We start from the raw sequence: 26,332 nt of genomic DNA on the forward strand, positions 1-26,332 counted from the left end.
AGTGTTGTTTACTTCCTTCTCTTAACAATGGCTTTACAGAATTGTTTTACATTATTTTGGTACTTCCTGCAAATCTGCCCGTGGTGGCTTACTCGGAAAAATGTTTTCTTCCCTTTAACAAAATCCGGCGTATCCATTGTTTTACATTATTTTGGTACTTCCTGCAAATCTGCCCGTGGTGGCTTACTCGGAAAAATGTTTTCTTCCCTTTAACAAAATCCGGCGTATCCCGAACGGTACGAGTTATATACGGAAAGCCTTAACCCAGTTCAGTGCTTATTTTGATTTGACAGTGTAGTTATAAGCTGGCCCAACTTGACTTTTTTTTTTTTTTTTTCCTTTTTTTTAAAATCCACTTTTCTAGGGTAAGGTTTTAAGAGGCAGAGCTACGGTTGTCCCTGTAGCCTGAGCAGCCGGTAATCGGTGATCTGCACCTTGGGTTGCTTTTCACTCGGCATATAATAATTGTGTTTATATTAATAAAAGGCAGCTGTGAGTATGTGAGCACGTCACTGTTAGGGTTATCTGCAACGCACAGGACCAGAGGCTTGCTGTAGGGAGCCAGGCAAGTGAAGAAGAGGACGTACCTGCGTAGGCATACACACGTACTGTTGTTGCACTGGTGGGGAGAGACTCTGAACCAGGTTATTAATTAATGTAACAACATTCGAAAAGACAAAAGTTGCGTGTTTAAAACTTCAAATGCATGCTACGCATCTAATTAGACTTGAAGTGAGGAGGGCCAGTGTTTTTTAAGCTTGCCTGGTTTTGTGTCAGTGAAAAGAAAGGCTTTATCACTTTGACGGGATGATATGGTCGGCATTCAAGGGGCTCTTGCTTTCAGGAAGCCATTGCTTGCTAGTATGGAAACAAGTCTTCAGATTGAGCTCTACCAAATACACTTTTTTTTTCCTTTCAGAAAAGAGAAACGCAAACTAGAACGCCTTTCCTTGCCTCCCCATGTGCTGTACTTCCCCCACACCCCCCCTAACGAGTAGGAGGGACAGAAGTTGTGACAGGGCAGGTACTGATTAGTTGCTGTCAGTCTGCACAGATTAACACCTATTTTTAGGTTTTTGAACCTCTTGAGTAATACTAGTTAAATTGGCACAGGTTAATAAGTTGGGGTCCACAGAGCCTCTTAACTGTTCACTGTGAAATTCGAATTAAAGGGACAGTCTCGCTTTGTCAAAACGACGAAAAAGGGTTGTACACCAAACATTTGCTGCGTGTCCCTGTTTGTGTGTGTATGCACACAGAACATGCGTAGGTCTGGAAAACAAAAATTGAAATCAATTGCATTAGGCATGTTAACAAAAACACGTGCAAAGTTAGAGGATCTTTGCAGAATGGATCAGCAGTGAAACAGGCTCTGAAACTAAACATTTTCTTGCTTCATTTTTTGTATAAATGTGTCATTTAAAAATAAAACTTCATCTTTGGTTTTTCATGTGTTTTCTCCCTGTCCTCCCCCCATTATATCATTACACTGTTACACTGACACCCACTGGTAAAAGCTGATCTGAGAGCGTGATTGTAAATTGAGCCTCTTGATGAAGGGACAGCTATTACTCAGGAATAAAAAAAATAAGGACCAAAGAATAGCTTCTCCCCCTTCCTCCCCCTGAAGAAAAAAAAAAAAAAAAAAAAGCATTGCAATGTTCTGAATTTTTATTTTATTAGGAATCAGTGTGTGGATGCTCCAGAAGGGAGGCCACAGTGTTTTTCTCTAAAAATGTAACAATTGCAGTTTATTTCTAAGCATTTGTATGTTTGGGGACAGACACCAGGCTGACACTGAGGAGGAGAGGAGGAAGTAATTAACGTGCTAGCAACTGCCGTCTTTAATGCCGTTTCCCAGGTAAAACAACTTGAAGAAAAACAGAAATAATGGTCACGCTAGAAATGTATTTGTGCGGGCACTGACCTGATTGTATCAAAGCGGAGATGAATGCCAGCGCTGTGCAAGTCTTATTTAGTCTGTTTACCATTTAATTCGAAGTTGTCAGTGGTCTTTGAAAGCCACTTGTGTTGGAGAAACAAGGCTCATTTTATTGAAATCTACCACGGCACCAAAATCTGGTTTGTGAGAGTGTCGTTCCATAGCCCTGCCTAGCACAAGAACAATACCACGCAATTACACTGTTTCAGGCTCTGAAATAGGCTTTCTTCCAAAACACCCTCCCCTTACATTATTAGACGTGTTCCTATTAATGAAATGATTGATTGAAAATCTTCTTGTGTTTATGCTGTTTGGGCAGCAGTAGCTTGGATTTCCCCTGTCTAGACTAAAATTGTATCCAGTGGAGATGCATGGGACAGCTGTTTGTAAACTCGGAGTGAGACTTAACAAATGAGCTGCAGCAAAACCTGTCGGTGTCGGGCTTCCTTGTGAATGCACTGATGTATTCTTTGTTGGAAGGGAGAAGGGGAACCTCAGTGGAAATAAATACAGAAACAAAATGGACTCCACAAAACAGAAAAGTGTTGAAAAGACCTGCCAGGGCGGCGGAGTTCAGAAATTAAAACTCTAGCCTTTCACCTCTGAGATTGTAGTTCGGGTCTTTCTTTACATTCCGAGTAAAATGAGCTTAAAATGAGTATAAAAAGCAGTCTCCCGGGTTGCCAGCTTACTGTTATAATTGGTGCGAATACCCTAATTAGAAAACAGGGTGAGTGCTGGGGTTTAGTTCTTCAGGAAAAGTTACAAGAAAAATCTTGACTCAGGTACTTGTTGTATCCTCTTTTAGGCTAACCCGTGCCACGTATACATGCGTAAAGAAGAAATCTTCACAAAAACGGTCACTGAAGTTGCGGATTTATACCAGGTTCTCATGCCTGAACATGTAGTGCTGCACTGAATATTACCTTATATGTACACTGCCGTACAGAAATGCTAAGCTTAGAAAACTGCACAGGGCTGTTCGCAATCGATTTGTTTTGCAGTTTTACTTTGAATAATAATAAAACGCGAATGGGGGCTTACTTTGAAATTGAGACAGGCTGGAAAAAAATGCTAGCTTGTGTTCTGTAGTTATCCAGGAGCACCCTTGTAGACCCAGAATAAAACTCACAGAACAGGCATAAGGGCACAATGAAGAATCGGAGTCAGTGAGGAGGTGGCGTGTCAGTAGCCTGCCGCATCCTTTCTCCTCTCCTCTTGCCCCCAGTGACGTTCTGTTTGCATGAAGAAACTGCAGCAAACAAATGAGAAGAAAAGTGGGGGGAAGAACATTTATAGTTCATATTGCAATATTCAAATAAAATACTAAAAATGCTATAAATGGTTTTATAGTCATTGTTTATGGACTCTAGAGTTTTTAATATTCTAACATGTAATTGAATTCTGTAGCCAAGATTCTGCAATTAATCAGGCTTTTATAAGCGAGCTGCTATTTGCTTGAAGTAACTTTGAGAAGAATTTGGACTTAAATTTTTTTTTGTTTGTTTATGGGTATAGCAAAAAAGTGAAATGCTGAAGTGGTCTGCAAAATCGTACATTGTGCACTTGCTTGGGTGAGCAAAAGTCCCAATTTGTGTGATTAGCTCAAGCATTTGAGGAAATCTAATTGTTTGATTCCTGTACGCAAACTCGGGCTTTGTGCATGTGAATTGTGGAACGTGTGGTTTTGGAGGACATGTTTTCAGGGCTTGTGTTCATTTTTCTCTATTAAAACAGAGAACGCGAGTAAAATGGAAACACAAAACAATTCATTGGTTTATCAAGGCTTTTACTATTACGCACCCTACTTAGGACTGAAGTGACTCCTAGGAATGTTTGCATTTTGGCCTGCCCCATTGAATGGTTTGGTGTAAAGCAGGACTAGATGCAAGCCAGTTTTTCTTCCAGTTCTGAGGAAGTGTATTGCTGTTGTGAGCTGGAAGAGTGTGGAGGAGTTACGGCACTGACTGGAACACTTGTTCTTTTGCAGTAAACTCTTAAATCCTGATACCAGAAGGGTCAAAAACTGGCCAGCTGTGACATCTGAGTAATTTTTAAAGCAGTTAATCCAGTCGGTGTTTATCAGTCTTGGTACCTCGTGGGGAGACGATGGGGATGCAGCCTAAAATAATTCAAGAGAAAAGGCCAGGTCATTGGCAAAAATAATTTAGTTCACTTGAGTCTTGTTTCACAGATGTACCTTTTCAAGTTACGGTATGAAAACCATAACTTGGTTACCTGGGGGATTCCTCCTGCGTGACTGTTTGGCAGGTGTGTTGACGCTTTGCTGTGGAAACCATCCCTTCCAAAGCTGTGCTCTGGATCTGAGGATGCCCAGGTGATGCCCGAGTGAACTGCCCAGATGTTGTCAGTAGTAGCCACCCTCTACAGATGGCACGGTACTGATATGTGAGAAGGGTTCGTCAGGAAGAGCTTTCTGCCTAGCTGGGGAGGTAGGGGCCAGGCTCTGAGAGCCTCTTACATCCCCGCTGGCAATCGCCTCGGCCATCTCCCGACATCGTGTACTGTTGAACCACCGTGGTCCTGTTGTTGGTTATGCCACGCTCCTACGGCAGCAACATTCATTTAGCTGAGCATGCAGTATCAGACGTGCATTTAGGATGTTTTCATTATCTTCAGAGAAATATGTTTTAGCCTTTTTTTTTTTTTTTTTGTATAAAGTTGGAGGCTTTCCTTGCTTTTAATTGTTCCTCATCTCCCTTCTTCTGATCTGTTCCTATTCTTTTTTCTGTTGAAAATGAAAAGGGTCATTTTTGTGTTAACCGATTTTCTCAAAATCATGCTTTCAAAAGTCCCAATTCACCTGTCCTATGAGGGAAGGTGGGAGGGGGACCATGGGTGTAATAAAGAATCGGTTTCTTCTCCTGACTCAGAACTAGGCTGTGAGCTAGTAGAACCGTACGCAGTCTAGAAAAAAGTTAGCGAGAACATAAGCTGTGTGTGTAGGGTAGGTCCTCCAGTGACAGGTTTTGCCTTGGTGTGACTTTTTGCTTATTTGTGTTTTATTCTTAAAAAGTGCCTTTTTTTTTTTTTTCAGATGAAGCAAAAGGAAAAATGAAACAGCCCTTGGAGGGCAGGAGTTGAAAGTAGTGTGGAGATTGTACTCAATTACAAAAAAATGCTCAAAAAGGTGTTCTTTTCCTGTTGTTTTTGAGATTTGTCTAGGTTGTGGAAGTTACCCATTCCATTAAAAGTAGGAATAAAGAATGCAATTTACGGTTGGAATCGGTTGTGAGACACAGGAAAGGTTTTGATGTTAAAACCATGTTTCTGAAACAGAGTGCTCCCTGCATTGTGTGCCTCCTCGCCTGAAAAAAAAAACCTTTTTAACCCACATACCCAAAATAATGTTGTCTAAGGTGCAGGAAGGTTTTTCTCCTGAGCACAATAGGAATATGTTGAGTCTTTTGAAAACAGTTTCTGTTTTTCAAACACCTTTTCTTTTTCAGCATAGATAATTAACGCCTTCTTCACAGTGCTTGGTGCCCTTGATACATCTGTTACCTTTGACAGATCCTTTCTGTTTGCCACCTCTTCCTAACATGCTTCCAATATTTTCAGCACAAAGTAGCTTAGTATCTTTGATGTTGATTGTATACGGGCTCAATTAAATAAGAAAGCTGCTGACAGAACGGTGTAGAGTTGAAACTTGAAGCTTTGTTTCTCTAAAGATTCTGTCCTTGGTCAGTTACCTTCATTTTTTTGCTGCAAATTGTTTGACTTCTTTTAGGCAAGACTGTTAGGTTGTTTAAGACCTGCAGTTTTAGCTAGGACTGCATTTGTCTTCACTTTTGCAGGTGGTATGTACGGGAATTATATAGAGAGGTAGGAGAAGGGAACAGGGGAGTACTCTGCAGTTGTGGCCTTAAACAGCACATAACCCTCCCCACTAGTGAGGGTGGCTTTAAAACATGCCTTTCTGGAACTTTCCGGAATATTTGAAGGCAAGATGGCACTGCAGCTGTTCAGTGCCACCGCCTAGTTGCTGGTGGCTGGCATCTTGCATCTACGCTAAGCAGTGCGACCTTGTCTGAAAAGGGCTATTAGGGGGTGTTCAGGTGGCCCCTCAGGGTGCTGAGCTGCGGCAGTGGGAACTTCCAGCCCTGTGAGTACAGGGCAGAAACATTTTAGCTCCTTTTGGTGTTTTCCGTAGCAGGGTCCTTCTACAGCCTAATAGGGTGATCGTGCACAAAGGCGGCTGCTGTCAAGATCCTTTGCAGTGGACTTTGGTAGACGAGGTTTTATGATTCCCAGTTTTGGAAGTAGGGGATTAGAATGAAATCATGGTGTTGGATCAAGAGAGTAAGAAATACAGATAGATTAGAAAAGATGCAGACACAATACCTAAATAAAAAGCTTACCAGTGGCAGTAATTGTTACTGCTTCTGTCGCATGGTATAATGACAGTTTTTCAGGTTTTCCCATATATTAAGAATGTATGAGGATGAAAGGTTGGAATTTTTTTTTTATAATATCTACCACTCTTTTCTTAAGGGTGGAAATTAAATAGCGACTGCTCTGAGATTTCAGTCTAAGCACAACAGTCATTTTGATCTCTATATTGTCAAACAAATAAATATCAAAAGCTAATTTTCAGGGCAGTTACTCTGTGTTTCGTGCAGCGATCTGGTGTGGAAGAACTAATTGTACGTTACACATCTTTGCATATACATACGAAAAACAGTATGATGGAAATATACAACAGAATTTGAACTATGAATATGTTTACAGAGGGAAAATGTGGGTATGTGTGTATATATAACTTACCTGTTTCAACTTCTAATGACAAGAGCAGAGGAAGATGTTACTGTCATGAATCTGCTGCCGATCAGCTGTTTGTAGGGTACCTACGGAGGAGTAAGTTACGGCAGAGCTGGGATGGGAGCGAGCTCACAGATAGGTCTCATAGGCTCCCCTGCAGTGAGCGTGCGCTGAGCAGGCACGTACACAGTCTCAGATGTCAATTTATCTGGGATGTGTAATGGTTGTTCCCTGGCACAGACCTAAACACGTTTGTCCCTTTCTGTAATTTTGAAGTTACAGGAATTGCCCCACTGCCCCATAGCACACAACTTTTTTTTTTCTCCCAAGTTGCTTCTAATATGTGTAATTCTGTTGTAAGTATTGTATCTCACAAGGATGATGATTATTGCTTTTAGTTAGCTAATATCTTGAGCCTAATTTTTTTGTTTCTTCGGGATTGGCCTGGTTCCCAGGATTTTGCAAAATACTTGCAATGGGAGACTAAACCAGCAGGTTTGTCAATAGCATGTCCAGGAACGGGTGTTGGGCACAATGTTGAAGATGTGAATAGTTTTGTTGTTGCAAATCAGCTTCCCCCAAAACATTGGCATTTAAGAAAAAGTTTAAAAATGAGGAGGACAGATCTGTTCTGCTGTACGGCTTTTAAGAACATGAGGCATCATTGTGTTTTATCTCGAACGCCGGCTGACCAAGTACGGAGCTGCTTCAGCGAGCTGCGTCCTTGAGCCACTGTGTTGTCTGTACATGCTAATAAGGAGAATGAGGAGAATTAATAAGCAAGTTTGAGCTGCAGCATAGTTTCTTGAAATATCTTTTCAAACCTTTTTAACACAAAGTAGCACACAAAGTTGTTCTGTTATAAAAGAGATCATTTTGTTACTTAATTTATATTTTTGGAGCTAGAAGTCGTGGCTTCAAAAATCAGAACGCTGATCTTTATTATTGCTAGACCTGGTGAGCTAAGGGAGAAATGACTGATACCACACAGAACAAGCAAAATAAATTAAAGGGGAAGTCTAAGAAAAAAGTGGATGCCGGATTTAATGAATAATTGCTCTGAACTGGTCACATCGTATCCAGCTTTTGTACAGGTCAAACTATGAGGAGATGGCATTTACTTAACCGAAAGGCCTTGACTAAGTAGTCTCAATGGACTTTGCATAGAAAGCAAGGAAATCTCAGCTGATCTATCCTTAATTCATGAGATTTATACTGTGCGACTATCATGCCTTTACTTCAGGCAGAGATTCAGGGTCATAACAAAGGTGTGTCTTCGGTGTATTTGCTCAAGGATTGCCCAGGGAACATGCCCAGTCCTCACTTGCTACAGACCTGAAACCTATCCTGACGTACATGCATGATTGCCATTAAAAATAAGCAAAACTGGGGGCAGTTAGCAGAGAAAAAGGGAAGGAGGGGTTGTCGCAAAGACTATTCCTACAGTTCTGCTTGCATTAAAAGCTGTGTATGCCCTCAGTAAGCCCTTGAAGAATTGCCAGAAACTATTGTGGGTTATGCAGGTTTGTCCCTGCTCCAGTGAGAAGAAGGACAAACATCTTTTACAATTGCCGAATCCTAAATTACTTTAAAAAGAAGGCAAAGGGAGGAGGTATTGCAGCTAGTTACGCTGGATTTCGTAAAGATATGAATGACTATAGCCATATTAATCTTGGAGAGAAACTTCCTAAGGACTTTGAAAAATGAAAACTGGATTAACTTCTTGTCACCTTCATTTAAAAAAGACGAGTTCAGAACTGGTGGTGTGTGGGCGGGTGGGCTGATGGGAAAACCTCAAAAGCTGAGACTCTGTGCTAGAGAAGGGTTATGAGGGTATATCTGCGCCAAGCACTACGGCATCCTCCGTGTTTCACGCTATCTAGGCTATTTCCTATAGACAGCTCAGCCAGATTGGTGCGTGGACATAGTAGTTGGAGTTACATTCACATCGCTCGGCGCCTGGACTGGTGAGTCCCATTTATAAGCTGTTGGGACTACAGAGCCTGCCCCCACCTGCCAAGAAGTCTTCCTGTAAGGCAGAGGGCAAACGTGCGTATGAGAGAGATGCAGTTTGGTTGTGAACTGGGCAGTGCGATGCCGTTTCTTACCGCAATTGAGTGAGAAGTGCACCCCGATGGCGAGAAGGTGATCTGACGGTAATTCGGGAGAGAGCACCTGTATTTCCTCATTCTTTTTGGATTTTGTTATCATGGGAAGGAGAGTCCTTTCTGGTCTGACTGATCTTTACAGCACAGGGAAAACAAAAGTACTGCAAAATGCAAGTATTAACATATACATTTGTTTTGTTTTGAGCGTATTTTAAAAGTGCCGGGGGCATGCCTTTTTAGTAAGCAGGCAATTGGCGAAAACCCTCTAGGTATCAGAGAAGCCCTGTGCTATAATTTTCCTAGAATAATAATTTCAAACAAATGACAATAGAAAGCCTATAAAATTTGCAGCCAGCTGGGCAAATTCTCCTGTGTGACCCATGGAAACTGTAAGTGCCCATGCAGAATATTTTGTCTTGATCAGAGCCGCTCCAGTCTACGGCGTTTCTTGCCAGAGTAGCTGTAACCCCCTCACCTGCCAGCTGCAAATAGTGGCTCCATTAGATAAACTCCGAGGAGCTCCGACCCAAGTCTGAGAGCGGCATTAAGTGTGTGTTGTATTGGGAGTTTTTTGCCTGGGTAGTTAAATGTGGATCGATGATCCTATTCGCCACAGTGTTCACAGGATATTGTATGGGAATCGGCACGTATCAGAAATGTTTGTTGGTGCTCATTTTCAGATTCCCCCCAAAAAGGTAGAGGGGGGCGTTCTGTGACCCACGTTTGTTTTGAGTTAGTTATTTTGTCCTTGCATACTTGCTACCTCATACTCTCTCGTTTGGTTAACAGTCTGGGTACTACGCATAGCTGTAATTTCTCCTGTTAACTGTATTCCACTTCCCGTGGCTCTTGCTCGGTTCCAGCTAATGCTATCTCAGACAAAGTCTTGATGAGACAAGAAGGAGCTGGACTGATCTGAGGACCAAATTAATGCCGACTGTGCCTTTGGAGAAGACCAAATTATAATAATTCCTTGTGTCATCTGATCGCTAGGTTGTACGACTCTGTTCCAAAAAGGTATTGTTCAGCGTTGCTCCTCAAGGTTTGATCTATGTTTCAACTCCTTTTCTTTTTGACAGGGAGGTAAAAATAACTAACTCTGCATGATTTACTGTAAGTCTCTTGGTTGCGGTGCAATATTGTTTGTAGAATTTGGGCTGTAGGAGTCCTTTACTGAAAAGCAAAACAAAAATACCGAGTAAGTCTCATTACTTCTGACAAAAAGAGACTCGGGGCTACTCCCCAACTTGTTTTGGGGTACTCGACATGTTACTCATCAAGATCTTCCAGGGTGATGTGAGCAAGTTTATGAATACTTCGGTCTTGTAAAACAAAAAAGTATTAAATGCTACTCTCTATTCTACTATTAAACTGTAGAATACTGCATAAGCATAGTGGTCTTGGCCACAGCTGCCCATTTTGGAGACCACGTAGGTTGTGTAAGGAGGTGGGAAGCTCATCTTGTCACATGTCGGGGAGGATCGGCAGAGTTCCTTGGCACCGTCCCAGTCAGCCCTGGGGGCTGCGCTCAGACCAGTTCCCTGGTGCCTGGAGTGCCCTGACCGGGGCTGGCAGCAGGGACCTCGCTCGGGGTGGGGGGCAGGTTGCCCGGGCAGGACAGGCCTGCTCCAGCTGTGGGACACTCCTGCTTAAACCACTAATAGCATCTAATACCGTTGATCCACACTGTGTGATTAATAGCCACGCTCTCCGGAATACTACCCCATCATTTACCCCTTACCACTTCGAATAGCCTTCTAGCCCAGATTTTCAGGGTACTGTGATGTGGTTTGGGTTTATGAGAAGCGAAAAGGCTGTTTGATTCTTTAGATAAACTGGAAAAAACACCAATGAACGGTGATTAAAAGTTACTTTTATACAGAAACAGAATAGGGGGCAAACAGGCCCCTTCAGCTGTAACACTGTCCTGTGAGGAGTGGGAGGCGGGCTGAAGCGGAGCTGGAGAGGGGCATTCGGCAAAGGTTCAGAGCAGAGCCTAAGGGAAAGCTGCTGTATCTCATCCAGACATATATGCACGTGAAATCAGCAGTGCTTCATTTAAGAACCAAGTCTGCTTTTTTTTAATGATGCAGCAAATTTTTCACTGTAGAAGAAACCCCCCCCCCGCCCAAGATAATGCATTTATGTATGTACAGTCAGACAGACAACTAAAATAGGAAGTGTTTAACAGCCACAAATAAGTACAAAACGAGAAGTTCTTAATTAATATCTGACTATCTTGAAGCAACAATGAATCTCCTGTTCATTTTTTTTGTTTATTGGAATGGAAGTGATATATTTTGAAGATGATGAAGAGAAAGATGGTGCTTGCTTGATATTTAAGGACACAACATTTTCTTCTCTGCTTGGGTAATGTGGGTGCTGATTGAAGTACACTCTCATTCCCACTAGAGGGGGGTCCTCTCAGCCTAGGTTGTAATGCATTTTGGCTTTTTTTTTTTTTGAAACTTAGCATGAGGAAAACCTCACATCCCACATCTTGTTTCGGTACTTTATATTGTGCATCTTACGGTGTCAGCAGTTACTCGTCTCTTAACTGATCTTGACTGCCTGTTATACAAAGAGGTGGAAACCAAAATGAATGGACTAACACACGGGTAAACACAGTAGTAACAAAGAACACAGAGGGTGTTTTATTGCATCATCCTCCAAGTGAGGACAAGTATTTATCACAGAATTGGTGTGATCACTCATAGAAAAACAGAAGTGGCTTTAGCAGACCTGTTCAATAACGTGTTTTTAATTAGGGTTATCATCCACACCAATAGCTGCGCTCCGAACCATTTTATTGTCTCTGTGAGCCTTACGTTTTTCTAAGTGTACAAGGAAATATTTCTATCTGTAAAAGAGGCTAACAGTACATTACATCAGCTTAAACTTGTGCTTTACTCTCTGATGTCACCGTTTGTTCCCCTTCTTGGTTTCTTGGTGAAGAGGAGGAGGGTTGAGTTTTGTAAACGTGCTGGTCATCGTGCCATGTTAATTTATGTGCTTTGAAACTATGGCAGTCGCGAGCATTCTCTTGGCCCTGATCGAGCGGGAGCTTAATTAGCAGCAAGGCATTTGTCGACAGCCCGGCTGTACTCGGCGGCGAAGGTCCCCGCATGGTGCGGCGAAGGTCCCCGCAGATGAGGCGGAGTGCGGAGCCCGAACAAAGGAGGCTCTGCCTGATGGGCACTGGGCCAGCGCGGGAGTTTCGTGCCGTCCCTGGTGCGCTCCTGCAGCTGGGAGAGTTGAGGGGGTGCAGGGCAGGGGGCTGGCGGGGCTGGGCAGGCTCGAGTCGGCAGCCCTGCTGGATTCGCGTTGGGAGTCGGAGGGGGACCCAGTGACAGAGAGAAGGCTCCAGTTTTCCTAATGAATCTCCACAACAGAAACATAGCAGAGGAATAAGCGTTAATGGGTCTGGAGGTAGCATCTAAGGTATGTGACCGGTACAATAACGGATGGAGAAAACCCGAGTGAGTTTTGAACAAAATTGTTTCCAAGTTTTGGGATTTCTCTAGTTATGGTAGCTGGATGTTGTACCAAAACAATAAGCCTAGTGCAAATGAGCATTCCCGGCTTAGATGGGTACCATGTTAACCCTAGCTGGACCGCTTCTGATGTTGGAATGACTTTTTTTCAGAAGCCACTTGAGCGTCTGAGTAGGGCACTGTACTGTGACAGGCAGTCATACTGCTATTTCCAATCCAGTGGCTGATTATTCTCTTTCTGGCCTTGGGCAAGTCACTTAACCCTCTGTTTCTTCATCTGTAAAATATATTATGGATATTTATCAGTCTCACCAGGACTGATTGTTTAATATTTATAAAGTGCCTAAAGGATTAGAAGCTTAATATAAGTAGCTAATACATATCATTTTAGATTGATTTTATTTACTTGGATTTTTTTTTCTACCTCCTATTGAATGAGACGCTATTTTGTAGCCTCTTACTGCCATTCCTAATCAGCTGGACAGGTCACAATTGGGTAACTTCAGGTTCATTTTCTTCTTTTATTCCTAGTTCCTATAAATGCTTTATCTCCTTCCCCCCCTTTTTCCCCTCCCTTTTTTAATTTAGAGATTAAGAGATACCATATGTTGCTAGATCATGACATAAATATATTTAAGTGCTGCCATCATTGTTAGTTTATCAGCCTTTCCATTATAAACCCTCTTGTTCAGGGGTTTATAACTCTGGCATTATAACGTGCTTCAGGCTGAAGCTTGACATTCATTTTTTCCCTCTTGATTTGCTTTAAATCCTTCACTCTTCTGAAGTTAAACTGGAGATTAGATACATTAGTTATAGTTATACTAGTTGTATAAATTATAATGCAGCAGTAGGCATTTTAAATAGGATGTAAATCAGAGAACTAGAGAATTTCCTAGTTGTTAAACTGTGAGCCTGGGAGTAGGAATTCGGGATTCTTTTCCTGAGTGTGTCCCTGGCTTGGCACCTGCCTACTGAGAAACTATTTAACCTCTTTCTGCCTCACTTTTCTGCCTGCATTTTGGGATGATGACGTTTCCTGCTTCACTGGTGTATTGGGAAGCTTAATTAATTAGAATTCATAAAAGCACTGAGTTTCTCAGGTGAAAGGCGCTGAAGTGTGAAGTATTTTTAAGGAGTCTAATGAAAAATCAGTGCACCTGCTTTTCTGCGTCTGTTGCCTATTGCCCCAGATTAGCCCGTGTCAACTCTTGGAGCTGTGCGGTACGTGGCAGCCAGCAAGGAGTCTGATTCGGAGCACCGCTAGGTGACCTAGCAGCTTGCTTTCCTCGAGCTTTCAAACATTCACTGTATCTTTCAGCCGGCTAGTCTCAGCCTTTGCCTGGGGAGTTTGTGTTCCCTGAATTCCACCGTTTTCAAAGAATTCGCCGTGCGCGAGGCGGGACAGGAGCCTGCAAGCAAGACCTCTGCTGCAGTTTCCCATTAGTGCTGTTAAGAGCACTTGGTGCTGGTGCAGGAGTACCCAGCCTGGTTAGAAGATAATGGGAGGGGAAGAGTTCAGATATTTCTAGCCTTTTTTTACAGGGAGTTGTCATGGCAGATGATTCCGGTTGTGCTCGGACAGCTTTTTGGTGTAGCCAAACTCCATATGGAGAACAAGGTTCCAGCCTGTAGTACAGTAAATTCAGGGGCAGTGACAGATCCTCTTTACATCATTTAGGTTGAGAAACCTTGTTTGTGTCATGAGGGATGCTTTCTGAGTTTCTTCTCTTGAAGATTCCTGTTGTCAGCTGTTAGTTCAGCATCTCCTCTCATACGGAGGTTTCCTAGGGTTGACCCAGACGGGCGTCTTCATTCACAGATCTCCTCTTTGCCTGGACTGTGGTGCTGTGCTCAGGAGAGAGAGGTTCTTGGTAGTGGCTAAATTTGAAACGATCTTTCTCCTTATAATTTCAGGTTGAAGTCTTGGCCTCCGAGGATGCTACATTTGGACACAAGGTGTGTAGTTTGGTGCAGTTTTGTTATATAGGTCCCATCAGTTTAAATTGTTGGGTGTGATGTCACAGAAGACGACAGTTCTCAACCTGAGAATTGAAGATCCTGTGACTCACATCCACCAATTCAAAGGCTTTCCCTTACGTGTGGTGATCTGAGGATGACACACAGGCTGTCTTAATCCTGTTAGTTGGTGTAAAACCTGTGAGCAAATTTTACTTGCCCATGTGGAAACACGGAACGTCAGCTTTGTAGTAACTTTTAAGGTTGGACTTGTCCAAATGCTGGGTTTGTTCTTGTTCCATAGATTTGCAGCTCAGAAATTGTAGCTGTTACCTGCTTTGCAGTCTGTTGAGTAAGCCACTTTGTTCATCATCCTTTTTCACAGTGCATCTCAAGTAGAAGGTAGTGCATTGAACAGCTGCATCACCCTGTGTTCAATTGTAGATCAATGGGTGGCACGCAGTACGTGTGTCAGAGAGACCGCTGTAGACCTCCTCTGCTAAATGGATGGGCTGTATCCTAGTTATTGCTCGAGTTTCTTTGGCCGGTGAGCATTATGGTGACGACCACGGTTTTAATTGAGCACTGATAGCAGATGATTCTAAGCAGGGCAGATTGTGTGTAGGCTATATCTAGTTAGCTAGGAAGAGCTTGGATGGGGAGGGGGAGAAGGAGGCTGTAGGAACAGTAGGCTGAATCATGACAATGAAGAGTTTCCTGCTGCTGAAGGCCCACATGCTGTGATACTACTAAAGGTGAGAAAATAGCAGTGATATTACTATGAAGGTAAAAAAAAAATCAAGAAAAGATGAAATAAGTTCTCCAAGTTTATATAAAATACCATAAACAAAATTAACCCACAGAAAAAGAAGCTTTAAAAGCACCTAAATAATCATCATGCCAGAATTTACATTGTGTCCATATTGTACATTTTTATGTTGACATGTGATAAAGTGATTTAAATAAACTACTAAAAACCAGAGCTACTCCAGTATTATTTGAAGTATTTAACATATGGTAGTCTGCAGTATTTTCTGGTTTTTATTTAATACCCAGCATGCGTACAGAATATTCACTGAATATTTAATAAACCTGGAGGGTCAGCTCTTGTGAACTCATCTCCATAATCTTTCAGACTAGGTGGGTAAACAGAAATACTGCTGAAGATTATTGTAGCCAGTTGCTCTCACAACTAAAATACTGTGGAGGAGGCTTCTGGTTTTTTTTTCATGGCTAGACTCACAAGGTGTTTTTCAGTCTTGGAGTCATCTTGATGGGCATCCTCTGAAACTCCTTTTCAAAGCTCTTAAGAGTTTTCTATTGCTCAGCTTCAGTTTTACAAAACCGAACTGGTACTGTCACCAACTCTTCACATCATCCTCCAGAGTCCCAAGCAACTTTTCTGTAATACTCAGCTGCAGAACCAACAGGGTCTTTTTACTCTCTTAAAATAGCAGCTTTACATTACATAGTGAACTATATATGTCTAGGAATGTCACGTAGTTTTTATCAATCAAGCAGAAAGGCAAATGTATCATCCCAAATTCGTTAATCCCAGAATTTCTTAGCTGTCTATTTAGGCATGCTGTGAAAGCACTTTCTTTCCTCCTCTCCCTTAAGAAATGCTTCCTCTACTGTCTGTCTCAATGACAAATAAATGTTAGTGTCTCTGTTATGTTAACAATTCAGTTGGTATGCCCACGGAGAATACATATAAGCACCATTTTTTAAATGAAAAATAATTTTAATTTTATAAATCAGAAAATAATTTTGTATGGCAAATACCAGATATCATAGTTGAGAAAGATGTAAGGTTAGAGTTTGCACAATGTAATGCTCTCTTTGATACCAGTTTCCAGCCTGAATTTCCCTCCAGGTCTACTGGAGGCTGCTGAGGGGGGCTATTTTTACAATTTTGGGTGTAGCATATGCCTCAGCTTGAAACGTGGTAGGACCCCTCTGTACACATAAGCTGCAGAGATATGCTCTAGAGATACACATAATTTGCTGCAGAGAATACTCTTCTTTTGACTGGTATCCATTCCACCTATCCGTAGACACTTACCACTTAGTTTTAGGCTTGTTGACAGGCTGTGTTTCCTGTAGATACTAGAATACTGTTTTTAAAAAAGGAGGTTTCGGGACTGCTGAAAGAGCTTACAATGTTACCTATTAGTCTTAAATTCTCCGTGAATTTAGTCTCATGGTAAGTATGCATACTGGCAGGGGATGGGGCTCTTTCCCAGGAAAACGTGCTGAATGAGACAGCAGAACATGGTGTCAGGTTTGCTGTCCTTACTGCCAGTGAAGCGAAGATCTGGCCGGTGTGGTCTGCCCCTGGAATAGTTGAGTCTTTGATGATGCTCATGATAAGCGCACGTGGAAATCAGCTACAGGATGCTTTTGGTGCAAGATATGCATATTGATTGGGACAAAAGAATTCTTGTTTTAGAAGAGAAAATTAAAACAAAAGCTATTGTTTCACACTGTTAGAATACCCGGGGAAGAGGCACCTTGAAAAGCCGGCCAAATCTTATCTTTACTTTTCACAGAACAAGTGCAAATTGCAGACCATTAGCAATAGCCCTTCAAAATGTTCCCCTCCACCTCACCTTTTTAACAAGAGTCTTCCCAAAACAAAGGTAGAATAAGGCATTTATTGGAGTAAACCCAACATTTTTAATATGAACATTTTTTTTTCATTTCATGTTTATATGAGACCAGTACTCCTTAATGCACCATGAAAACGTAAGCCGTTTTTCAGTTTAAATAACAGTTGATAAGTATAAAGACGCCCAGATTTGACAGCATTGCTGGCCAAACCTTTCCTTCCGTTGAATAGTAGGAAGCAAAACAGTTCAGCTTTCTTTGCAACTGATTTTACAGAAGGGGGAGGCTGTTAGGGTGCTGTAACAGCTTTTTTGAGGATGGTACACGTGGTATTCAGTTTAATTTGCACATGCGTGTGTGTGTGTGTTTCTATGTGTGTTTGTTTCTTAAAGAAAAGGAAAAACCAAAGCATCCAGCTTTTGACTGATCCTTCTGTTTCAGTATTTGGAAGGGTTGTGATATATGCATGGTTCAGTATGGAGAGGAGATGTAGGGGAAATGGCCACCTAGCAAATCAGGAACAGCTGACAGGTGATCTGCGGCTGACTTAACATTTATGCCTGGTTCATTCACATTCTCCTGAGGATAAACATACAGTAAGTTCCTTCAAAACTGTAGTTGCCAAGAAACTGATGTGGAATAAGGGTGGATAGATGGAGTGGTACCTGCCAGAGTCTGCAGTCAACACACAAGAATATATTTCAAAGTTGGAAACTCCTTCAGTCCCATTAATCTTATTAAAGCCTAATGGCGACATGTAAAATACTAACGGTACCAATTTATTTTGTGTTTATCTTACCTGAAATAGGAAGATACATTTTAGCAGATGGGACCAGTGTTCCCAGATGGTAGCGAAAATTAGGAGGGATACAAAGATGTGAAACAGAAAGAAAAAAAGGATAAAGTGCACAGAGCAGAAATAAAAGGTAAAAAGTTTATTAACCGCACCAAGGCAATGAACAAATAAAAATAACAGTGTCTGACTTTTTAAAATCCTCCTAAGGGATTTAGATGCTCAATTTCCATTAGAACATTTTAATCCCTGAGGTAGAATTGAAAATCTTAGTCTGAAAGGTTGGTTATTATATACAGATTTAACCCACATTTTATTGTGGTAGGAGCCACATATCGGCATCAGCTGGAATTACGGTGTCGAATGCGGTAGCACATACTCTATCCAGACAGGCTACCTAAATGGTGCCTGGCCCTATCTAGAGAATGAGATGCTTGACTTTTTAAATACTTGTGCTCAGTTTACTCCCCTCTCCTTTCCCTCCCTTTCGCTAAGGCTTTTACTGTCAGCATCTACCTGACCCAAATAGCACAGGGTAGAGGAGGCTTCTTCGTTCAGCTGAGCGGAGTGAGATCACCTCGTCCACGTGTCCCGACCTGTCTGCGGACGTGTAAGGTGCCATAAGCTCTGTTTGCAGAGACGGCCGCAGAGCCTGCCTACCGCAGCTAATGCCGAGGTGCAGTGATCCCAGCTTTGTGCAGCATTAATATAAGTAAGTTTGTTAATGGCAGTCCAGCAGCTACATGTCAGAAGGCTCACAACTTCGTGCAACAGGAAAAGAGACACTTATGTTCCCACAGTGGGGGAGCTCCACCAAGAACAGGACTCTCTTATTTGGTAGTGAGCTTTAATCCTTCCATTGTGTGTCGTTTTAAGCTGTGTTGTGATGTAATTGGCTTAATCATTACTATTATGTTGCTTTGCACAAGTTAAGATTGTAATTTGACATACGGAAAGAAATGGCAACTGGATTAGTGATTTGCAGGTGTCATTTAAAAATAGGGGGCAGGCACGAAAGCCTTTCATATTTTGCAAGCAGCGTGTTTGCTAATGTTCAGAGGCAGAATTAACTACGCAAATGCATCTCACGCCGTCTTGAAGTAGGAGCAAGCTTCACCTGTTCATTTCTGGGACCGTGCTGCTGGGGTTGAGGAAAGAGAATCTCATTCCCGATGGATGTGTTCGCTGTAGGAGCGATTCTCCGTTTCCTTTGCAGAAGACAAATACAGGAGAAAAGCTTTCCCTTCGATCGAGAAATCAGCGTAATGGAGACACAGCTCTGTTAAAGAAATGCAGCAAGGGTGGCATTTCTGATGTGGCTGTGTCTGCGCAGTGGAGCTTTCAGCATTGTTCGCGGAACGAGCCATATTTTTGTTTTGTGATACAGCATGAAGTGATGACCTTGTCTCCGGAATTTAGTAACTCTGGAAGTTGTTGAGAGAGTCTGTTCCTAAGTCTTTTTAAGTATGCACTGCTGAGATGCATTTTTTAATGCTTTTTCTCTGATACAGGAGACATGGGTTTTAACAATCAAATGTGCTTAGGACGGAAATATCTTTTTTTCCTCCCAAATGTGCTACTTCTACTTGAGTTTATTATGATTTTTTTCTTCTTCACCTCGCAAACGCTGCTGTATGGCAACACTCAGCACGTCACGGTGCATCTTCTGTAGCCCACTTATTTTCACGGTCTCAGGTACCAGAAGTTCAAATCCCGAGGGGAAATTCAGCTACACAGTGTAGCTACATGTCAGCTTCCCGGTTTGAAGCACAGGGCGCCAAAGAGAATGCATTTGGTGGCTGACTCTGAGTTATGACTGAGCAGATCTAGAGGGAAACTGTTGTTCCAGCAGTATCCGTAATGCAGAAGCCTTGAGCTGCGAGATGGAGTAGAGATGCCATTTGAGAAAATTGAGAAAACGTCTTCTCAAGAGATATTTTCTTAATTTTTTTAAAATTTGTATTATCTTGATTGCAACAAAATAGTACTAGCTTCTTGGAAAGAAGGAGAAAAGAAGCCATTGAAGGAGAAGAAAAAGTAGGCATTAAAAATTGTTTTCTTTTAATGCACGCCTTGTTTAAGACCGCTTTCTATTGTTGAAGGTTCTAAGCAGCCTCTGCTTCTGCCATCTGGTGGTTGCTAATAAAAGTTGCAGCTTCAAAGCCAAATTAAATTGTTTTAAAGCCAATTAATCCTTTTCAGAAGAGGGTGTTTTCAAGTGTCTGAATTATCTCTGTCTTGATATGTTGACACTTGGAGTGTCTATGTGTGTGCTTAGTATATGGGAAAATACAGAGAAGTGACTCCTCATTTACATCTGTCGGTGCACTGTTGACTTAGGTAGGAATCTGAGGGTTGTAAATAAGTTTTTGGATTTGTTTCAGCTTAGAAAAAAAAACAGATTTTCATATTAGCCTCCAGTAACTTCTGTTTCGCTCCTGAGAACGGAGTTAGGATTACACATTTCCCCAGCTCTGTTGTTGTTTTCTTCGTGGAGTTGTTTCACCTCAGGTGTTCAGATGACTAAAAGGATTTTCCAGCCTTCTTTCTTTGAGTCATTTTTAAAGCTGTGTTTTAGGATTGCTGAAGTCTTCTGAGTGCCCTCTATGCTGGGTGTTTTCTAAGAGTAGAGATTGGCATTCTAGCAGGGAACAAGGTGCTCTTTTAATATTCTTGGGGACCCCTTACAGATGTGTCAGAGTGTTTTGTAGTAGTTATGACTAAGTAAGTAGCAGCAACTTGAAGATGTTTCTGCCTGGACCTATGCGTACCACTGATACGTTATTCGGGATGATCCAAGAACATGCAAAACCCAGCAATTGCAATCATGTTTTAGAAATTTCATCTACATAATCAATAGTTCTTACTGGTAATAAGAACTTAAATGGTAAGTTTAGTCTCAATAAATATGTCCATGGTTTTGGGTTTTTTCCCCAATTAGTTTTATAGAAATTAAGAGGCACACCAAGAGATTTAGAGCCATAAGTTCCTCTCCATCCATTGTACAGTCCCAACTGTGGTCCAACTTTGTCCTGAGTGCTGCGGGCTGTAGAAGAGCGTATCTAACCACCTTGAGTACGGAGGTTGAAATCAGAACAAGAGTGCTGTACCCCATCAAAATCCATTCCAAACAGCACCCGCTTGTTGTGGTGCCCCACTCCTCACACCTTGTTCCCGCTTCCTACACAGAGAGGATTTTGAAGGTCTGTGGGAAGATGGAAAAAAGCGAGGGCTTCTTAGAGGTCCTAATGCCTCCTTGTGCAGTGGAGGTTGATCTAGACAATTCCAAAACAATGTTGCATAAAGAAGAAAAAAAGATGAAATGATACACATAATAGGAAAAAAAAAAAGTCACATGTTAGCTGAGAACCCCCAGATGTGAGAGTGTCGAGACACGCTGGATAAATGGCATAGTAACAGTTGGGTCTTTCCTCCTCATGCTCTCTAGCCCACGTTCCTGGACTGTAGTCTCAGGAAGGACAATAAAAGGCTTTAGGATGGAACCATCTCCTGTGGCAGTGTCCCTGTGCGGGTACAGCATCTCAGGCTTTCTTGGATATTCCCTTGTTTTTTCTCTTGCCAGTGACCCCAACTAGCGATAAATAAATGTTTAATGCTCCTTTTCAGCGTGAAGCATCCCACAATGCTTGCAGAATAAATACCGATGGCCTCTGGGTTAGACTTAGGCGGTCTGCATGGATACGTGGTAACATCTGTTTTTGCAGAGCTCCTGAGCGCTCCGTGGCGGGCTGGTGTGGGCACAGCTGGTGAGCATCATGCCCGCCTCAGCACCCTTGAACGTTGCTGCCGTCGTGCGGTTTGCCCAGCGCCCTGCAATCCATTGGGATTAGCGCTAAAAACGTGCAAACTGCTGGCCTTCTTCCTACATCGTCTCTGCTTTATGGGCATAGGTAAACACGATGAACAGCCTTCGCCTCCGATACTGCACAGTGTATGTTACCAAGGTGTGGATACGGCTCTCATGGTGGGAACATGCATCACCCTGAGGTTTTTGACTGAACTCACCATTTCACACCAGTCACTATGACGCAGCGAAAGAAGTTAGCACGGGGGGGGCAAAAAAAAAAAAGATTTATTTTCTCAGTCTTCCTTGTGTTACTCTACATTTTTAACTGGTGGGCGTGCTTTGGTGGCCGGAGCCCGGTGTGCCTGAGCCGGCTGCTCGCGTCTGGGCAGGCGTGGTGCTGCTCAGGGTCCTCCTGGGCTCAGCTCCCGCCTGTTAGCGTGCACCCGGCCCCTTTGATTTATGCTGTTGGTTTGAACTTTGAGGGAGTATCAGATTTACCGAGAAGTCATCTAACAATGCTTGTAAATACCTGCACATTTTAAATAAACGTTGAGGCAGGTGGTCTCTTCGTTTGGGGGTGGGAAGGGGGCAGGACAGAGTATTTGCAAATAGCTAGCTGTTCCTTCTTGATCAGGAGAGCAGGTTAGGCCAGATTTCTTTTTCTTCTGTAAATTCTACCTGATTGCACAACTGGTGGGACCAGAACTGCTCCCTCCAGCAACCAACCCCACCTTGCTACAGGAAGCGTGCTCCGATTCATATTGCGACTTAAAAAACAACAACAAAGAAACCACAAATATTTTTATTTTTTTTTAAACTGCTGTTCATTTGTTTGCTTCTTTTGTATAGCATTCTTTTTTAACAGTGTGAAGTACATGTATAGAAAAAGACTCGGGTTTCTGCTGCTTCCTTTGATTGCATAGTCGGCTTGTTAAAACTAATGCTAGGTTTGAAGAATAGGAATTGCAAAGAGGAACGTGAGAAAGTTGTTGGGTAGACAGATGTGATTTAGGTTTTAATTTCCCCTTTTTTTCTCCCGAGACAAGGTCAGGTGTGTATCATGCTTTGGAGCTGTGCTTTGCTGGAAAAGGGGCTGTTGACACGTCGCAGATTTCAAAGAAGAAAAAACAATGACAATAATGCAGAGTCTTGGGCTTTTTACTGAACATACACTTCTTTGACAAAAAACATCGTTTTGTAACTTTGAAGCTTCAATTATTCCATTGTTTGCTTTTTAAGAATTTCTTCTTGTGAGACAGGGTTTTCTAGTGAATTGGGATTTTGATGGGTAATTTTATTGGATTAGACTGACACTGGGAAATCTTGTTTTTCAAGGTCAATTCTTTGATTTTCTTGGTGAGCAGTTAATTACACAGGGTCTTAATATTTTCTTTTAAAGCAAGATCAAGATTACAGATGGTTTTGGCATGATTTTCCTACTGTTGCAGTGCTTTACGTTGTTTAATATTATACGCATGTAAACTATTGTGATATATTTCTAGTGTAACAATCATTCTATGTGTTTCATGATTTTAGTACTGAATCCTTGCTACTGCCTGAAATAGAAAGCAGACGGATTTACAGTCTCTTTAGTAAAACTTGCCTTAACGTTTTAATCTGAAGCAAAATAAGCATCGTTCTTACTGTTCAATTTAATTTCTTTCCACCAGCTGATTTCCCCCCCGCCCCTTATCAAGATGTATTTGAGTCTCCCCGAGCCTCCTGTGAAACCTCCTCACAGTGTTATTCCTTCTGTCAGACCCGATGTACCGATTACCTTGTAAATGTAATCTATATCTAGAGTGGTTTTACAACTTCAGTCCTTTTGCAAGGGCTGTACTCTGGTGGAGGGATGTACACTTTAAAAACACGTGTGGGAAGAACAGTTAGAATACCTACTAATTTAAAAATTAATGAATGTATTTTGAGAACGTGTTAACTGCTGTTTATGAAAGAAAGCAATGAAGTGAATCATGTGGAACTGGCTTTTGTTGCATCTGAGTAACTAAATATCGTTATAGCACGTATGATTGCGTGCAAAAGCCTTACAGTAATGTAGGTATGGCTGTTTATATGCTTATTAACTCGTAGTTTTTTAGCTGAGGTGTGTGCAGAATGCTGCCAAGGTCGCAGTTGTTAAGCTGCCCCAAATAGGACTGAGGAAGGAATTATGTTAGCTAAAGCTTTTTTTTTTTTTTTTAAGTAAACTTTTTTTACTGGCAGTGTTGTGGAAAAGGATCTTGAAGGAGAAATTCTGGGGATGCTGGGCTTGGAAGTGGTATGAAATCAAGGATATTAATGAGGACTAGAACTGGTGGTTTTGGTGGCACGAATGTTGAAGGTGGTCGCAATACTCATAGGATCCTGTGTGTTGCCTGGCTTAGTTATAGGGAGGTTTGAAAGTGAGAAGAAGTTAAAACTTGGTAACAGTGAGCAAGGGAAAGCTAATGGAGCACATTAAAAATGCAAGCTGACCTAGATATACTGTTGAATGGTGCCATGTGGTGTGCAGCTCTATATGGCAGGCTGCAGCGGCTTGTCGAGTAGAATAAAGCTAAAAATGCTGAGAATACCGCACTGTTTACAAGTCCAAAGAAAAGACAGAAGAATTAGACCATCCTGTTCTATTTTATAGGTGATGTTAAGGAAAACAACACTATTAGAACTTTTCCACTATGAAAGCAGCTATTGATTTCTGGTAAATGTATACAATGTTTGTTTAAAAAAAAACCCTACAGAAATTACTTCTGGGGAATGATCAGTGTGCGTGCCCCATCGTCGCAAGCGTGTGTCCACTTTCTGCTCTCTTCTGTCTAAGATACATGTGCACAGAACCCTGGAAGATGGAAGAAGAATTAGTATTATGTTAAGAGTTAGTTGATCAGAGCCAAATTCTTTCTTTCTGGAATATGATGATATTGAGTATGGGAAAGGGTAGCAGGATCCGGCCATTAATTTTACGGTACTTTTAATTCCAGATTAACTTTGAAGAACTATTTTAAGAGGTGTCAAAGTATCAGCAAATGTTAATATGATATTATTTTTCAGGTGATGAATATTAAAATAGCTTTTAGCTGCTGTTTGAAACTTGATGGAAAGTCATTCATTTCGGTATTGAGACAGTTTCAATTTGGAGTGATTATCTTAGCTTATTTATAAATACCAAAAAAAGCTTACAGAGGAAATGTTGACTCCCCCCTCCGCCCCCCCGTCCTTGCATCTGCCTTAGCCTCTGCTTGACCTGTATAAATGCAGGCGTATATGATTGGGATATTATATAGTTTTATAGGGCTAGGAGGTTTAAATTTGCTATTTTTTTTCTAGGGCTGTAAGTTATAATGTGTTTCCAGTTGGTACAATAATAATAAAAAAGGCTTGCATGTACCTGTGATGCATTTGATTCCTCCCTGCAGTGACTCATTGTGGATCTCACTTACAGCTAAGTGCTTGTTCCTTGTGATCAGAGGAAAATGCTACACACCTTCTGCTTCGTGCCTATTAAATTCAAGTTTCTATTGTAGGCAGCATTACACAGCTATCTTTGAGAATTAAAGGGGAAAAAAATACAAAGAACAGTAACTGAAGTGAAAATTTAAAAAGCCACTTTGTTCCCCCTCAGCCCCGATGTCGATTCTCAGTGCATTTCTGTTTTCATGCTTGCCTCTTCCAAATTTACAATTTTTTCTTTTTTTTTCCTGTTCAGAGCACCCGCCTTTGGTACCCTGTTGAAATTACTGACCATAATGGCAATTGCTCTTTTCTCTCTTCTGGAACCTAAATGATGGATACCAACCTTTTCTAATCTTATTATGTTAAACAGCGTATACTTCCTTTATCCGGACCACAGTTTTGAGTTGAAGAAGGCATTGTTTTCTCCAATTTTGTTATCATTTCCCACCCCTCATCTTTTTCATTCCCTGAGGGAATGGTCTGGAGAACAAAGTGTCCATGTTCCTGGGAACAGAAATAGATTGTTCCATTCATAATTTAGTGATCTATTTCTGTTTGGCAAAGTTAAGCACATGCTTAACTTCAGGTCTGTGATTAAATCTCCCTGACTCCAGTACGACTTAAACGCTTTGCAAAACCGTGGCTTTTATTCCCATCTCACCATCACACCATTCCTTCTGTCTCATTGCTCTTTTCCGCCCCCCCCCCCCCCCCTTGCCGTGCTGCAAGTTGACTGTGCTTAGTGTCAGCAGTTTATGTTCTGCATGTTTAATGAAGGCCATGGCTCGGCTCAGCATAGCCCTTCCCCTTACGCTAACAGAATTTTGATAAATGAGATTTCCTTTTGTGGAGAGCCGAGAAGGGGCTTTGACGGGAAAAGGCAGGGCATGAAATCAGCAGGTGTCAGGGTGTGCAAATTATAGGCATTTTAAACCAAAAACAAAATAAAGAACTTGTTATGACTAACAGTCTTCAAAATGTTTATCTTCCTATGAAGCACAAAAAAGGATTTAACAATATACCGGCAAAACAAAGGTAAATTCGGTAAGCAGTAATCTGAATCAGTATATTTCTACCTTCCTTTTTGCTCCGTGTTCCCTGTACTTACCACCTCAGTCATCAAAGTATGCTCTATAAGCAATTGGATTACAATAATCATTGCTGAATTTAGCACATGGATATACATTTCAGTTGCAGTTTGTATCCTGTGTTGATCTAAACCATTAGAAATTGTCCTATTTTATGCCCACTCAAGTTATTGACTGCAATAGAATAACAGAGGGAAGTAGTTGCACAGATTAAAAGAAACTGCCAGCAGATACTGCAAGAAACCTTTTCAGCCAAGGTGCATTTCTATGGTCCTTCCTCCGTTTTCAGTTCTATTTT

The 26,332-nt window shown here is 41.7% G+C and overlaps 1 protein-coding gene across 9 annotated transcripts in view; it reads left to right on the forward strand.

Annotated features, from left to right (window-relative positions):
- The window catches only part of ARID1B (AT-rich interaction domain 1B), a 300,848-nt gene that overhangs the window by 138,872 nt on the left and 135,644 nt on the right, over positions 1-26,332 (forward strand). For 6 of the 9 annotated variants that reach the window (XM_035899774.1, XM_035899768.1, XM_035899771.1 and 3 more), the window contains exon 4: positions 14,244-14,285. The exons of the other annotated variants lie outside the window; for them this stretch is intronic. In XM_035899774.1, the coding sequence (XP_035755667.1) occupies positions 14,244-14,285 (42 nt within the window). The remainder of the gene's footprint in view (positions 1-14,243; positions 14,286-26,332) is intronic. 9 annotated transcript variants of the gene reach the window in all.

The sequence above is a fragment of the Egretta garzetta genome, unplaced genomic scaffold, assembly GCF_000687185.1.
Source record: "Egretta garzetta isolate BGI_Z169 unplaced genomic scaffold, ASM68718v1 scaffold397, whole genome shotgun sequence".
NCBI lineage: Eukaryota > Metazoa > Chordata > Aves > Pelecaniformes > Ardeidae > Egretta > Egretta garzetta.